The following is a 14,662-nucleotide window of genomic DNA, read 5'->3' on the forward strand; positions in this document are numbered from 1 at the left end:
TCCAAATCAAAATCCCAGAAGTGCTTTTGAAGAAATTTGTCTAGAAATTTATATGGAATAAAAAAGGGTCAAGTCACTCTTGAAAAAATATATATGGTGGTAGAACTTGGCATGTTTAATTTCAAGACTTCTTGTAAATCTTTATTAATAAAACAGCAGCACGTTGTTGGCCTAAGGACCATTGTTTCCTGTAGGGAAACTTGATCCGTGCATAAGGAGGAACTGAGGACCATGGATGAAGCCTTAGAATATTCATATCTACATAATTATATCCTTGTCCTCATCATACATGAAAGTCAATTCTACATGGAATCTGGAAATCAAGAAGATAGGCAATTATCAAGAAGATAGGCAATTGATCTTTCTAGGGTACAGAAAAATCTTCAAATTCCCCTCAAAAGTGTGAATCCCGTAGTTAAGACAGGATATTTGAGACTATCTGATGGAAGGAAGAAAGTTAGTGAGGGAGGCAAGGAAGGAGGAAAGAAGGAGGGAGGGAGGGAGTAGCGAGGGAAGGGAGGGCACAGAAATAACTGCAAAGTGGAAAAACTCATGAAACACATAAAACTGAGCAAAGGTTATTAGCAAGAATGTATAAAGCATCCCTAAAATCTTTGTTCATAATCAGAGAAATTAGTTAAACACCATTTCACAGTTGCTGGGTGAAATGTGTGAGTGCCAAGTGCTGACAAGGTGAGTAACAGAGAAACACTGATGTCAGTAAGCCAGAGCTACATATCTTACCCTGGACATAGCCTGCAAAGGTAATAATGGGGACATTCAGGTCTTTTGGAATGCAAATGCCATCTGATTAATACTATAAAGAAAGAAGACCACATGGAAGATTTGGAGCAAATTTCAGAATAGCCATCAGCACGGGATGTGATGTAACTGGATCCTGGGGAGCAGGTGCTGGTGCAATGTCAGTGTTGGGCTGGGAAATAGGTGTTTGGTGCTCATTCTGTTCACATTCTTTATTATTTACAAGGGAAGCACTATAGCATTCTGCTTTATAAACCAAGCACGACATTAAAGACTTCAGGCAGCACTTGTCTGTCATGACTCCTGCTCTTGGTAGTCAAGCATCACCAATGTGGTGCTCTGCATTTCTCTTGGGTTTCTCAGTGAACTGAAGCCTGTTTAGAGCCCAGGAGGCTGCTTTCTCCACTCTGTGTTAGGCCAGTTCTTGGCACTGTTTGTAGGAAAACAATGTTGTTTGCTGCCAGAATGTTACACAGCAGCTCAGACTTGGAGGAAGAACCAAATAACAGATAAGAGGATACATCAAAGAATTCTTTGATGTGGAAAACTTTGCTCCTAGGCCAAGCTGGCTTGCTCTTTGGACACTGATGTTGCATATTTGAAGATTTTGTTGTATTTGGAAAGATTTTGGCTCTGTGAATGCCATTATTTATAATGAGGAATCATATTGAACATTAGATACTGGTTCAACAAATTTTTTGTTCTAGAATCTTTTTTAAAAATTAGAAATAAGAGAGCTTTCCAAGGCTAACCTCCTTTTACCATACCAAGCAAGGACATATTCCTAGAGGAGAGTACTCAAATCAACTATTCTGAACTATTTTCAACCCTGACCCTGCTGCTTTTACTCTGTAGCCTTCTAGATGCCCAGAAGTTTAATATTCCTATAGCTTCCAATTAAGAATAACTTTCTAGAGAGTCATAGCGGCTTACACCAGTAACCCTGATTACTCAGCAGGCAGAGACCAGGAAGATCATAATTCAAAAACAACTGGGGAAAAAGTTAGTGAGTCTCCATCTCAACCAAGTCAATATCTGGGTGTGGTGACATACACTTGTCATTCTAGCTGTTTGGGGGAGCATAAGTAGGAGGACTGCAGTCTGTGCCAGCAAGGATAAATCATGACACCCTATCCCCAAAACAGCTAAACCTGAAAGGACCTGGGGTGTGACTTAGAGGTAAAGTTCCCATGCTGAATGCATGAAGTAAAAAATTCTAATGTTTATAAATAATACATGCAAATAATGTATGCAAAGATGTATAAAAGCATACAAACTTAATTTATTGACAGAAAAATACAATAAAGAGCTTAACAAAATATAATATATATGTATATAGATAGATAGAGAGAGAGAGAGAGAGACAGACAGACAGACAGACAGAGAGCACACATGGTAGAGCACATGTGTTAGTACTGGGCTTGAACTCAGGGCCTCTCTCTCTTCTATTTTTTCAATTAAGGCTCGTTGCTCTACCACTTGAAGTACATCTCCACTTCTCGCTTTGTTTCTGATCAATTGTAGGTATGAGTTTCACAGATTTATCTACCAGGGCTGATTTCTGAGACCTCAGCCTCCTGAGTAGCTAGGATTCCATTCCAGAGGCAGTAACACTCAGGAAAAAAATAATAATGAAAAATAATTTCCACCTAATTTTCTACAAAATTATGACCTTTACAAGTTACTTCCCTGTACAAGGTTCTTGGTTTATCCTCAGTATACACACTCTTTGTCCACACACAAACATTCCTATGTAGATATATATATACATATATATATATGTGTGTGTGTGTGTGTGTGTATGTGTGTGTGTGTATGCACATATTCAGCAAAAGGCAAATAATTGTGTACCTTTTTAAATAGAAACTAACTCTAAAAAATTAGTCAACTCTTTCTTTGCTATTTTTCTCAATGAATTTTTAAGTTGATTTGGAAAAGTGGAATAGGGATCAGAAATTAATTTTCCCTCCTCAATAATTTCCACATGGTGATCCAAGTTACTAGGGCTGCTTATATAATCCTCTTGATTAGAAGTTAAGTGATGTTTGCACCACTTAAGCTGGAACCTGCTTGGAATAACCAGTACATGGCTAGTGTTGCTTTCCATGAACCTTATCCCAAATAAAACCATGGAAACATAATCTGAAGGTCCTCACTATATCAAGGATAAGGACAGTCTACCATCCCCAGGCCTGTGGGATGGTGAATGATTGATGTGTTTACTGGAAATGAGCCAGGGAATTTCAAACCAGAATATTGACAAACCCAGTCTTATCACTGCAAGATCACTAGATGAAACTTCTAAAAGGCAGCTACTGTAGGGATTGCACTTTGAAGTATTGTCTAAGGGCAGCTAACAATGAGCCAATATCTGGGGCCAAGGGGAAAAGAAGGTGGCATTGGTTGATGAATCACCCTCCTTCTCAATAATGCATTATAAAAACTTTGCTTTTCCTCTAGATCATCCATACAAGTCAGCCTGGGAGTCCAGATGCATCATGGCTGCTCTTGGCATCACCATTGCCCTGCTGGTGTGGCTTGCCACCCTTTTGCTCATATCTGTCTGGAAGCAGATATACAACAGCTGGAACTTGCCCCCAGGGCCTTTCCCACTTCCCATTGTTGGGAATTTTTTCAATGTGGATTTGAAGGATATTCCTAAATCCTTCACCAAGGTAAGAGAAATATTGGTATTTTAGGGACAATTCATTGGGGATTATATCTCATATAAGAGTTGTCAATTGGTATCCAATATCAACCTCTTTTTTTGCCTTTTCCAATACCAACCTCTTATGAATCGACTGAATTAATAGTAATGTCCAAGAGTAATGACCAGTGGTATACCTCGGGCATGGGGCACCCAGAAATGGCCTTATAAATGGACTGAATTAATAGTAGTGTCCAAACGTAATAACTAGTGGTACACCTCGGGCATGGGGCACTCAGAAATGGCCTTGCCACACTGGGACCATGTATGGAGTTGGGATGACTGTAGGATGCTGAGATAGCTGGCCACTTGTGATATAAAGTCAGCTACATCTTGGCTGGTGTCAAACCATAAAATGTCAAAGAAAAGACAACAGTTCAGTGCTGGACTGTGGTGTTTCATTACAATGTCCACACCTATGTCCTGGGAATGTTGTGTGAGTTTGACTGAAGCCAACATGCCATCAAGCAGACCTGGCATTTGAGGCTTGCTTTAGGGGCATCATTCAGCACTACACAATGGGTACAGGCCGTGGGACTATACACTCTAGGTCAGCTGGCAGCATCTTTCAGTGCATTGCCTTGATTTCAGAAACAAACAGTAGGGTGATGAGCACAAGTGTTGGCAAAATAGCCACAGGGAAGAGATGTGAGGGGCCAGTGTCCCCAGATTCGGTGTCCAGGGTGTCCTCCGATGGAGAGTGTCCCCACATCAGGCTAGACAGGTGGCCTTTCCTGGGATCCCTCTGTAGCCAGTAGTGGTAGCAATGCCTGGCAGTCTAGAGAAGGCTGACTTTGTACTTCCTGACCACTCTGTGTGAGGATCCCCACAGCTGGCAGAGCGCTTTGGGCCAGTCTTCACTCTGCATCTGGGTTTTCGACGTGTTGTGGTGCTGCATGGCTATAAGGCTGTGAAGGAGGTGTTGCTGAACCACAAGAATGACTTCGCTGGCCGAGGAGATATCCCTGTATTCCAGGAGTATAAGAACAAAGGTGAGTCTACTTCCCAGGCAGCAAGTATGGATAAGCCCATAGAGACAGTGACATGCCCCTCTCAAGTCCTACACAAACAATAATAGAGACAGTATGGAGTTAGAAGGACAGAAAGAGGGCTGGAGGCCTGGCTCAGTTGGTCGAGCACTACCTAATGAGTGAAACAGAAAGGAACTCGGAAGGTGAGCTGTGAAACCTGGAAAAGGCTTGAGTGGTCAGAACCCTGCCCTGACAGCACTTGAACATGGAGAGCTGGCTATGGAAGGTTAAAGCAGGCAGCTCTGTTAGAGGGTTAGGGAGAAGATGGCCACCCCACCCTACCCCTTTCCTTGACTTGACAGCTGGGCCTGGGCTTGGGCTAAATATGTGGACACTGTGCTTGGACTTTCCCTGGGCTGCACTGTCCTGTCTCAAGATAACAAGGGAACTGGTGTCTCTTACAAACTCTTTCAGTTCTGATTGTAATAATAGTGTGGATGCTTTGGGGTTTTCTTTGCATGAATCCACTGTAACCGTCCCTGTGTGAACTTAAGTAAAGATGCTTGCTTGTGGGAAATCAGGGCCCGAATGCCAGAGGACCTTGGGACCCCTGATACCCACGGATGCTCTTCTCTCATATCTTATCTCTCGATCTCTGCCTTTTCTAATTTTCTTTGGCCTGGTATCCTGTTGTGCTGCGCAACATGAAGTGTCAGGTAATGACAGAGAGAGAGAGAGAGAGAGAGAGAGAGAGAGAGAGAGAGAGAGAGAGAGAGAGAGAGAGAGAGAGAGAGAGAGACAGACAGAGAGAGAAACAGAGACAGAGAGAGACAGAGAGAGTGACAGAGAGAGAAACAGATAGAGACAGAGAGAGAGGCGGGGGAATTTTGTCAGTAGGCCAAAAACTGGTTAGTTCTTTCTGGATGTGGCTGTGTATGTTTTTATTTAGCATGGAAAAGATTAGTGGCAAGTGTAAAACCAGAGGAAATAAACTGCTGCTATGATGAAGACATCCAAGAGGGTTTGAATGTGGCATGTCCCTTCCCTTCCTGTGAACTTGTTCTATATTTACACATCCTAGTTGGTACCCTAAGGCTATGATGAGGTCACTCCTCAATCCTCCTTGTTTTTTTGAGAATTGGGCAATTGGAATGAATTTTGTTGGTTCTTTTATTTCAGGAGTTATTTTCAACAATTCTCACACCTGGAGGGATGTCCGGCGTTTTTCCCTGAGCATTCTTCGAGATTACGGGATGGGGAAACAGGGCAACGAGGAACGTATCCAGAGAGAGGCTCGCTTCCTAGTGGAGGAGCTCAGGAAGACCCAGGGTGAGTATTCTCAGGCAGACAACCAGGGAGGGGGCTCTTGGACAGGCCCCCAGGAGTCACTGAACAACCTGTAAGTGTTTGGAAGTTGGCCTTTCCTCACGAGAGAGTTATGTTTATTCTCATGTACAGCTTTCTTGACTTGGCACCAGTTCTCATTTCTAACGGAGTAAGAGTGACCACCAAGTGTGACTGCTGTCCTTTAGATAACACTGAAAAATAAAGACTGTGTAGAAGGAACTTGTAAGGACTCAATGGAGTCTGAGCTGTCGGCTAGAATAGGCTATGGCTAGTGTTGTCACACTCCTCACCCCAACACGGACGCTAACATCTCATCTGTTTTCCAGGCCAGCCCTTTGACCCTACTTTTCTCATTGGTTGTGCACCCTGCAATGTCATAGCAGACATCCTGTTCAACAGACGTTTTGATTATAATGACAAGAAGGTTCATAGGCTCATGAGGTTGTTCAATGAAGACTTCTACTTGCTAAGCACTCCTTGGATCCAGGTAATTATTTGCCTCCTTTTTCATTACTCTGTGGCTGCACAGTTTATATTAGAAATAGAGGGACAATTTAGGTCATATGGGATAGACAGGCCTAGACAAACCAAAGAACAGGAGCCTGTCAGAAAGTGTTTGAGTGTTTGACTAGATAGCTTCAGTAGCTTTTCAAGAGGTATCTATGGAGCCCTAAGCATCTTTTTCCTAACCTAGACATGCTTTTCTATTCACAAGTGAGCATGTTTTCACCACAGAAAATATAACACCTAGGAGAATGATACTCTCCCACCCTGTCCCCACAAAGACGATGTTGCACAAAATATCCTAAATTGTATGGTGATCTCAGCCATGCATTTATGTTTGAAGGTTACTAGCCCAGCACATAAAATCATGACACAGTAACATATTCTTATTCTTTTTAGCTTTATAACAATTTATCTGGCTACCTACGCTTCCTGCCTGGAAGTCATAGAAAAGTGCTTAAGAATGTGTCTGAGATAAAACAGTACGCACTGGAAGAAGCCAAGGAACATCTTCAGTCAGTTGATTTCAACTGCCTCAGGGATGTGACTGACTGCCTGCTCTTGGAAATGGAGAAGGTATCTGCCATAGACTAAAGGGTAAATGTGATAGGGAACATTCACTTTTCAGATTGAGCCTATGACCCACTTGCTGGCATCTAGACTGTCTTGATCTCGGGCCTGTGTAGTGTCCCAGAGCTCTTCAGATCAAGGCTACTACCCTATCCCTGGGCCTGAGCGTTGTCCCCGATCTCTTTAACTCAAGGCTACTGCCCTATCCCTTGAGCCATGGCCTCACTTCCCATTTTCTAGCGATTATTTGGAGATAAGAATCTCACAGTCTTTAGTGCTTGGGCTGGCTTTGAACCGTGAGTCTTAGATCTCAGCCTCCTGAGTAGATGTGAGCCATCACGCCCAGCTAGACGGTCTGCTTTTGTTGTCTTTTTGATGTCTTGGATTTATAAAGACATGTTTTGGTTCAGTATGACCACTGAACTCTTCTCTCCACTCATGGGAAGCATGGAGAGGGGTAGATCGCTCCCTCAGTTTCCTCCAGGCCTGATAGGGCTGTAGCCCTTTCAGAAGACCTCAGCATCCTGGCTGGCATTTATTCCCCAGTAGTGCTAAACTTCATGAGGCTCTGGTTTTCCCCAGTTTTATGTCTTTGTAACCCACTAGGACTGCTTCAGCTCAGACTGGTGAAGACTCTAGTACACTTCTTACAACATGTACATTTTTGCTGATCCCCCTTGGCTGGATTCTGGGGCAGAGAATTCCTGTTGTTAGTTCAATCCTCCCTGCTCAAGCCTGAAAGAAGTCTTGTCCCAGCCCATGAAGCTGGAGGGTCATTAGCAGAGGAGACCAGTTGACTCAGTGCCCCCAGGACAGCCCTAGCTTTATTGATGGAGACAGCTCTGTGGCCTTGATGAGGAGCCCTGTCCTTCCACTAGATTATTTTCTGGCAGCCTCTGTTTGCTGAGATGTGAGTCAGAGATGATCAAACCCCAGTGGAACCAGAAGATCCTGTTACACCTCTGGCTCTACTCTGATGAACAGTAGAAGATATCACTTTTCATCACCAGGAGACATTTCAACCAGTACCTGTTTCCCACTTCACAGGAAAAACATAGCAAGGAGCCCATATACACAATGGAAAATATTGCTGTGACCTTGGCAGACCTGTTCTTTGCAGGGACAGAAACTACTAGTACCACTCTGAGATACGGTCTCCTGATACTAATGAAATACCCAGAGATTGAAGGTATGTACATAACAAGCCAGAAGCCTGTGTGTCAAGGATGAATCTCCACATGGCTAGCCTTATTCATTTAGACCTCAGTTGTTAGTCTACGGCTGTTTGTTAACATTCTCAGGATCATGGTATTACTTCCTTTAAAGGCAGATGTCCCTGGGCTGCTTTTGAACACTGGTTATCCCATGCTCCGCCAGAGCCTGTGGTTACGAAAAAGAGTTCATATAGTATGACGCTAAATGAAAGGACCTCTAGGATATAGAAACAAAAGCCGTATAACGAGTGATTGTTGTCCTTAATGTACTATGTTATCTCTCATCTCTTTTGCTGTCCCTTGGCTATCTCATATTGTTACAGTATTTCACCTTGTTAACTTGATATATTGTATACATGCTTATTTGGTTATTTGAAATCAAATAGGGAAGGGGGGAAAACAAGATGGGGGTGGGGGTGGGGGGAGGGAAATGGGGCCCAAGACATGTGAAAGGGTATCAATGTATGTGAAGTAATGCACCCTCTATCTGGTGAATATGATGTAACCCTTCTATTAATCACAATAAAAATATATGGAAAAAAGAGAAGTTCAACACTGAACAGGAGAGAGGCCACAGGCCTGTATTTTTCATAATAAATAACCTAGTTATGATAGCAATAACAGCATTCCAACTGCCTCCAAGGGAGCCTGGGCCTAGGTATAGCTGGGTCAAGGCTGGAGTTGTCTTGGAATATATTATTCCATCTGGGTCTGAAGGTGGAACCTAGAGAGAAGCAACCCAAAGCTTCCTCAGAGCCACATTTTTCCACTGGCTTCCCAACTGCACACAGGCAGATAGGACTTCAAGTCTGGAGCAGGCGTGGTGCAAGCATGGAGGCCTGGGCTTGGTGTACAGAGGGTCATGCCTGGGCCAGGTGGAAGCAATGTGAGGGCACGTCAATGTAGATAGCTTGTTGGTGCTAACCTCCAAGCAAAGAGACAGCAGGGGGAACAGCAGCCTGGGGTGAAGGATCTGCAGTTCTGTCACTTGTTAGCCTTGGTGCAGTCTCTATCCAGAGCACTGCACCAGGCACATACTTGCTGCTGACAGGAACTGCCGGGACTGACAGGCAAATGGCCATCCTTCAGTGTTCTATGTTCATCCAGTTCATCAGTTCTTGAGAACCAATGTGCAATGTGAAACAATTTCCCTCAAAGAAGTGGTTGCATGACTGTGGTTGATTACTGTGATTACTCTCACCTTCAAGAATGTGAGACCAAGGTCTTGTTGACATTTGTGGGGAAATTATCCAGATTGTGAACTACCTGGGGTAACAAATTTAAGATACACCATAAGTGTGACCCGTCATAAGCTAGGTGAATGGGTGAGATGGTGATTGGATAAATGTGTGGATGAATGAGTGGTGCATAGATAGAGGGATAGGTATATATAGATGAGCTGGTAGATGAGCATGTGGATGAGTGAGTGGATGTCAGGTAGATGAATGGAAACATGAGTAGGCAAATGATTAAACACAGGGGAGGATGGTGGCTAGAGAATCAACTACTTATTCATCTATTGCCACCTTTTTATTACCATTAATTAATTATACTGAGGGATTTCATTTAGATATGCCCATGTAGACATACAATTTGCTTTGCTCAGGATTGGCTCTTTAAATCAATCTCTTCCTCTTGGCAGAGAAACTTCATGAAGAAATTGACAGGGTTATTGGGCCAACTCGCATCCCTGCTGTCAAAGACAGGCTGGAGATGCCCTACATGGATGCTGTGGTGCATGAGATTCAGAGATTCATTAATCTTGTGCCCTCCAACCTTCCCCATGAAGCAACTCGGGACACCATGTTCCGAGGATACCGGATTCCCAAGGTCAGTCATGAGAATGCCTCCTGTGAGCATTGTCCTGATGAAGGGCTCCCCGTTTTGACTGATGAGGGCCAGACAGGAATGCAAGGACTTCTCTCTCTTTAGCTGGGTGACTGATGGTGGGTCCACATCAGCATTTCCATCCATCAGAGTGCCACTGCCCTGAAGGAAGTTCTTGCCTGATCTGTTGACTGGAGAAACAGGTATACTAGAAGAGTACATCCTTAAATGAGGCTTAGAATTTGTAGCACATTCTAACACCAGGAGGCAAAATCAGCAACAACCATGACCTGGTTTTTATCCTGTGAAAAGTTTAGGGCCTATTTTTTGCCAGTCCTGGGGCTTGAACTCAGGGCCTGAGCAATGTCCATGGACTTTCTCAAGGCTAGAGCTCTACCACTTGAGCCACAGCACCACTTCTAGCTTGAACCTCGGGCTTTGTGCATGCTAGGCAAGCACTCTTCCTCTAGGCTACACTCTCAGCTGAGGGCCTTTCTTTCGCTTAGACTTGACCCTTTGTTGTTTTCCATCTAGTCCTTAGCCAAACAACTTTTCTAACTAGATAGTTAATATCCTGCATAATAAAAACCAAATGATCTTTTTTTTTCGTTGGAGCTTCCAGGAGAAGACCGTAGTTTGTGAAGTTGACTGACCAAAGTGTCTACTTTTTCTAGGGCACTGTTGTAATTCCAACTCTGGACTCACTTTTGTATGACAGCCAAGAATTTCCAGATCCAGACAAATTTAAGCCAGAGCACTTTTTGAATGAAAATGGGAAGTTCAAATACAGCGACTATTTTAAGCCATTTTCTGCAGGTAAGTAGGGTCCCAGAGTAGTACTCCCTGGATCATATCCTCCATTGCTCATTTCTGCTCCTTGTATGTTTTGCTATCATCCCAGACATGGACCACACCCAGTCCTGTCATGTCTCTGTTTGTATTTAGCACATGAGCTAGTTCTGTTCCTCCAGATTGGGAGAAGTTAGATTACATAATTTTTCAATGGGATGCTTTGGAATTTTTTTCTACATTCATTGTTAAACTGGATTTAGTAAGAATATTTCGAAACCAAATTTTCTAATTCCTTATCATTTTAAACAAGGATTAATAATAAAGAAAACAATCCTGTAGTCTTTGGTTATCCAGTCTCTTTTTGGGAAGCAACAAGACCTTTTATGATATGACTCTGTGGCTTTTATTCCCTTCCCAATGCCTCACTAGGGTTCCCTTGAAGGAAGCACCTACAACCAACTTGATAGATAAACACCTGACGTTTGAACAGACTTTAATCTCATTTCCTCTCGTGAGGGGAATTAGGGAAAGCACTGGGTGTTTCCTTCTTCGCTGGTTGGAAGCCAGTTCCCCAATCTAACACTAGTTTATTTGTTTTTTTTTAATTGATCTGACAAATATTTATTGTGATTTACTATTTTTATTTTATCTATCAATAACATATGCACTTATTTATTCTAATACTAGTTTTTGCAGCTGAGTTCTGCATGACTATTGCAGCACACAAACTGTTCTTTGAATAAGTCAGTGTTACTAATATTCTTGGGTTTTGTAAATATGTCTTTTGCTTTTCGTTGGGCTGGAAGGGTGTCATCTGCTTTAGGTTGTAGTTTGCCTACCACCTCCTCCTGCTCTCCCCTCGAAGCCCTACTATTAATAGTGTTAATAACCTCTTGAGGGTCTCTCCTTGTCTCATCAATTATTGTTACTTCTAGGAAAGCGAGTTTGTGTTGGAGAAGGTCTGGCTCGCATGGAATTGTTTCTGCTCTTGTCTGCTATCCTGCAGCATTTTAATCTGAAGTCTCTGGTTGACCCAAAGGATATCAACCTTAGCCCTATTACAATTGGCTTTGGCAGCATCCCACCACACTACAAACTGTGTGTTATTCCTCGATCATGAATGTGACAAATGTGCCCCAGAGACGACCTGTCTGGACTACAGTGTCAGGAAGATGGTTCTTAGTCAAGACAGGTACCTGCAAGGGGATGAATTTGATCAAAGGAAATGCTTTCCAAAGTCATTCCACAAACAGTGATACAAAATCCAAAGTAGATGTCCTTAAACTGAATTATGAATATACTCGAGGCTGTGTTGAACTCCTAGAATCAGGTAGTTAAGAACCTGTCACTGTAAGTTAAGCTCAGTTTTCTGAAAAGGAGGAATATTCCATTCATCACAGTCAATTTCTACAAAAATTTAACAAAAAGGAAATAGGGACATTCTAGGTTGCAAGGGGAAAAGTAATATGGTTTGGGTAGAATTAGTTCGCCTTGTCAAAAGCCAGTCATTTTGCCTTAGAATGCAGAAGGTATTCCTTTGGCTTCACTGTGACTAATACTGTCTCCTACATCCTAAGGTAAAATATACATGAAAACTCAATACAACCACTTGCAATGATCCCTTAATTCTTAATGTATGACTGTGTAATTTGAAAAAATAATTCTACCCTGTAGTTCCCTCACATGAAACAATGTAAAAAGTAGAATGAATAAATGCTAATGTGAAATGGAAGAATTGTTGGTAATAAGAATCCTGACCCTGTTGGGTAGCACATATAGTGTTGCAAGATGAGAAAACAAGCAAGTTGAATCATGGAGATTTTATTAAAATGACGGTGATTACATGGCGGACTTCTGTCTCAAAGACCAGCAGCCAGCAAATACACTTTGTTAGGAAAATGGGGGAGAAAGGAAGGAAACAGACTAGACTCAGTCTTCCACAGGTAAGGACTATTTATTGAGACATAGCAATGAGTGATGCAGCCTTCCCAGGGGCTTGGAGACTGTGTGAAAGAGCTGGGACAAGAGATGGGTTTTTCTGAGGTTTGAGCAGGAGCAGAGGTTAATGAAAAAGTTAAAATAGATGAGGGGCTTTGAGGTTGGGCCCCTAATGCAATGTTTACAGCCAGACTTAGATAGATTGCCTTACTCCACTCAGGGAGTCCACACTTATCTTTAGTGGCTTGCCTCGTATCTGTATGCACCTGGGAGAACAGGAGGTGTGTGGGGGACAATCCTTCATATTCCATCTTCGGATACATAGAAAGAATTTGGTAAGAGAGGAGCAACATGGAGTTATGCAAACAAAGCAGATTCCCATCATTCGAAAGCCTGAAGGAGCATAAAAAGTTGAAAGGCGTCATGGTCTTTTCTGGCTACTTCTTGCTGATATGGGGCATCAAGGAGTTACTGAGACTAGGGTCTTCAGGGCCCAGGTCTGTACCGGGCAGGGCAGGGCAGGGCAGGGCATTGTAAGTGAAGCCTTTAGTTGTAGTAATCAGAAGGCCTTGATGTGCTCCCAGTTAGTGTCCCAAGTGAGGGCTGTTATCCTGTTAAAGAGAAACTTGAAAAGAGCGAGATCAGGGAAAAGGTGAGACCAGGCAAAAAGCTGACAAGGTGGCAGGACTAGTTGATATGAATGACACAGGAAGACAAACCCTGGGCACAAGGCAAAAAATTTTTAATTTGGAGTATCACAGGTAAAGAGGAATGTCCATATAATTGGACTGTAGATGTCTAGCATGGATGGAACACAGAACCACATGGTCAATGCTTTAAAAAAAAACCAGGCAATGTCAACTAGAATATAAGGCAAAACTTAAGATTTAGATGAAAACAGAACTTATCAGAATCTCCATGCTTAAAAAACATTGATCACAAGAACAGAAAACCTTTCAAACAATTTTGGTAATGAGGCATATTAGTATGAGGATTGATCTTTTAACACCTAGAAGAGTGAGCCACCTTGATAATTCAAGGTGATCTCCTGATCTTAAGTTCCTGAATTTACATATTCAAAGCAACATATTAATAGGTTCTTGGGAGTAGGTTATGGGCATTTTGGGGGGAGACACTGTTCTGCAGACCACACCTTCCAGCTCATTCTCTTGAGGGTACTACTGAAGCTCAAAGCTAACAGGTAAATTTCTCAGCAGACTGAAGGGACAGTCACTCCATGTATTTGTCTTTATTGCATCTCCACAGCACAAGACTTCTTTCAGAAGAGTGTGTATACGAATGTATTTTAATTTACTTTGGGTCAGGGAACCTTCAACTTCATAGATTATAAGTAGCAAAGTTCTAAAGGGTGATGGGGAAACGCTAGAGTTGGGAGTGGGAGCTTTTGAGGGTCCCTGTTTAACTCACTGAAGCATCTTCTAAGTACTAGTTGTATGAGTAGCTTGGAATACAGAACTGGAATGGTGTGTTGACTCATCTCTCAGCACATACATTCTAATCCTGTTTCTATTCTGTACTCTGTGTCAGGCTTCACTTGTAGGTAACAAATAGGAGTAACCAAGGCTGTGGTTCCAGAATTTCATTGCTACCAATGTTCTTCCTGGCCATTTAGGAGAATTCACAGGGTAGTCTTTGATTATTCTCTCCTCTCCCTGCTACAAACCTGTAGATACCCTATATGACATGTATTTACTGGTCCCTGGCCACTAGACCCTCCCAGCAGGCCAGACCTTGATTCCTTCTGGTTCTGTATTACTAGCAGCAGTGTCTAGTAGGAAAGACCAAAGCATCAAGGCATGCCAAAGTAGGCTCAGTGTCTTCCTTTGAAGAGGAAGGGCATAATCGAGAGCTCAGAGGGCTAAGCAAAACAAGAATGCCATGCTTTGCTGCACTAAAGTTATCTACCCATAGAAGATGTCCAAAACAGGCAGCTCCCTCATATTCTCTGTTCTGATGCTCAGAAGATTCACTCATTTAAAGTATTATTCTAGCCATTAAGAATATTCCTG

The 14,662-nt window shown here is 42.7% G+C and overlaps 1 protein-coding gene across 1 annotated transcript; it reads left to right on the forward strand.

Moving 5' to 3' along the window:
- The first annotated feature begins 3,227 nt into the window (after positions 1–3,227).
- On the forward strand, positions 3,228–12,538 carry LOC150055033 (cytochrome P450 2E1). The gene is made up of 9 exons (XM_090344964.1): positions 3,228–3,437; positions 4,302–4,461; positions 5,620–5,769; positions 6,114–6,274; positions 6,691–6,867; positions 7,909–8,050; positions 9,718–9,905; positions 10,577–10,718; positions 11,630–12,538. The coding sequence occupies exons 1-9, from the start codon at positions 3,261–3,263 to the stop codon at positions 11,812–11,814; spliced, it is 1,482 nt and encodes a 493-aa protein (XP_090201090.1). The 5' UTR covers positions 3,228–3,260; the 3' UTR covers positions 11,815–12,538.
- The last annotated feature ends 2,124 nt before the right edge of the window (positions 12,539–14,662 follow it).

Source organism: Megascapheus bottae, chromosome 14 (assembly GCF_031878675.1).
Source record: "Megascapheus bottae isolate mThoBot1 chromosome 14, mThoBot2.hap1, whole genome shotgun sequence".
NCBI lineage: Eukaryota > Metazoa > Chordata > Mammalia > Rodentia > Geomyidae > Megascapheus > Megascapheus bottae.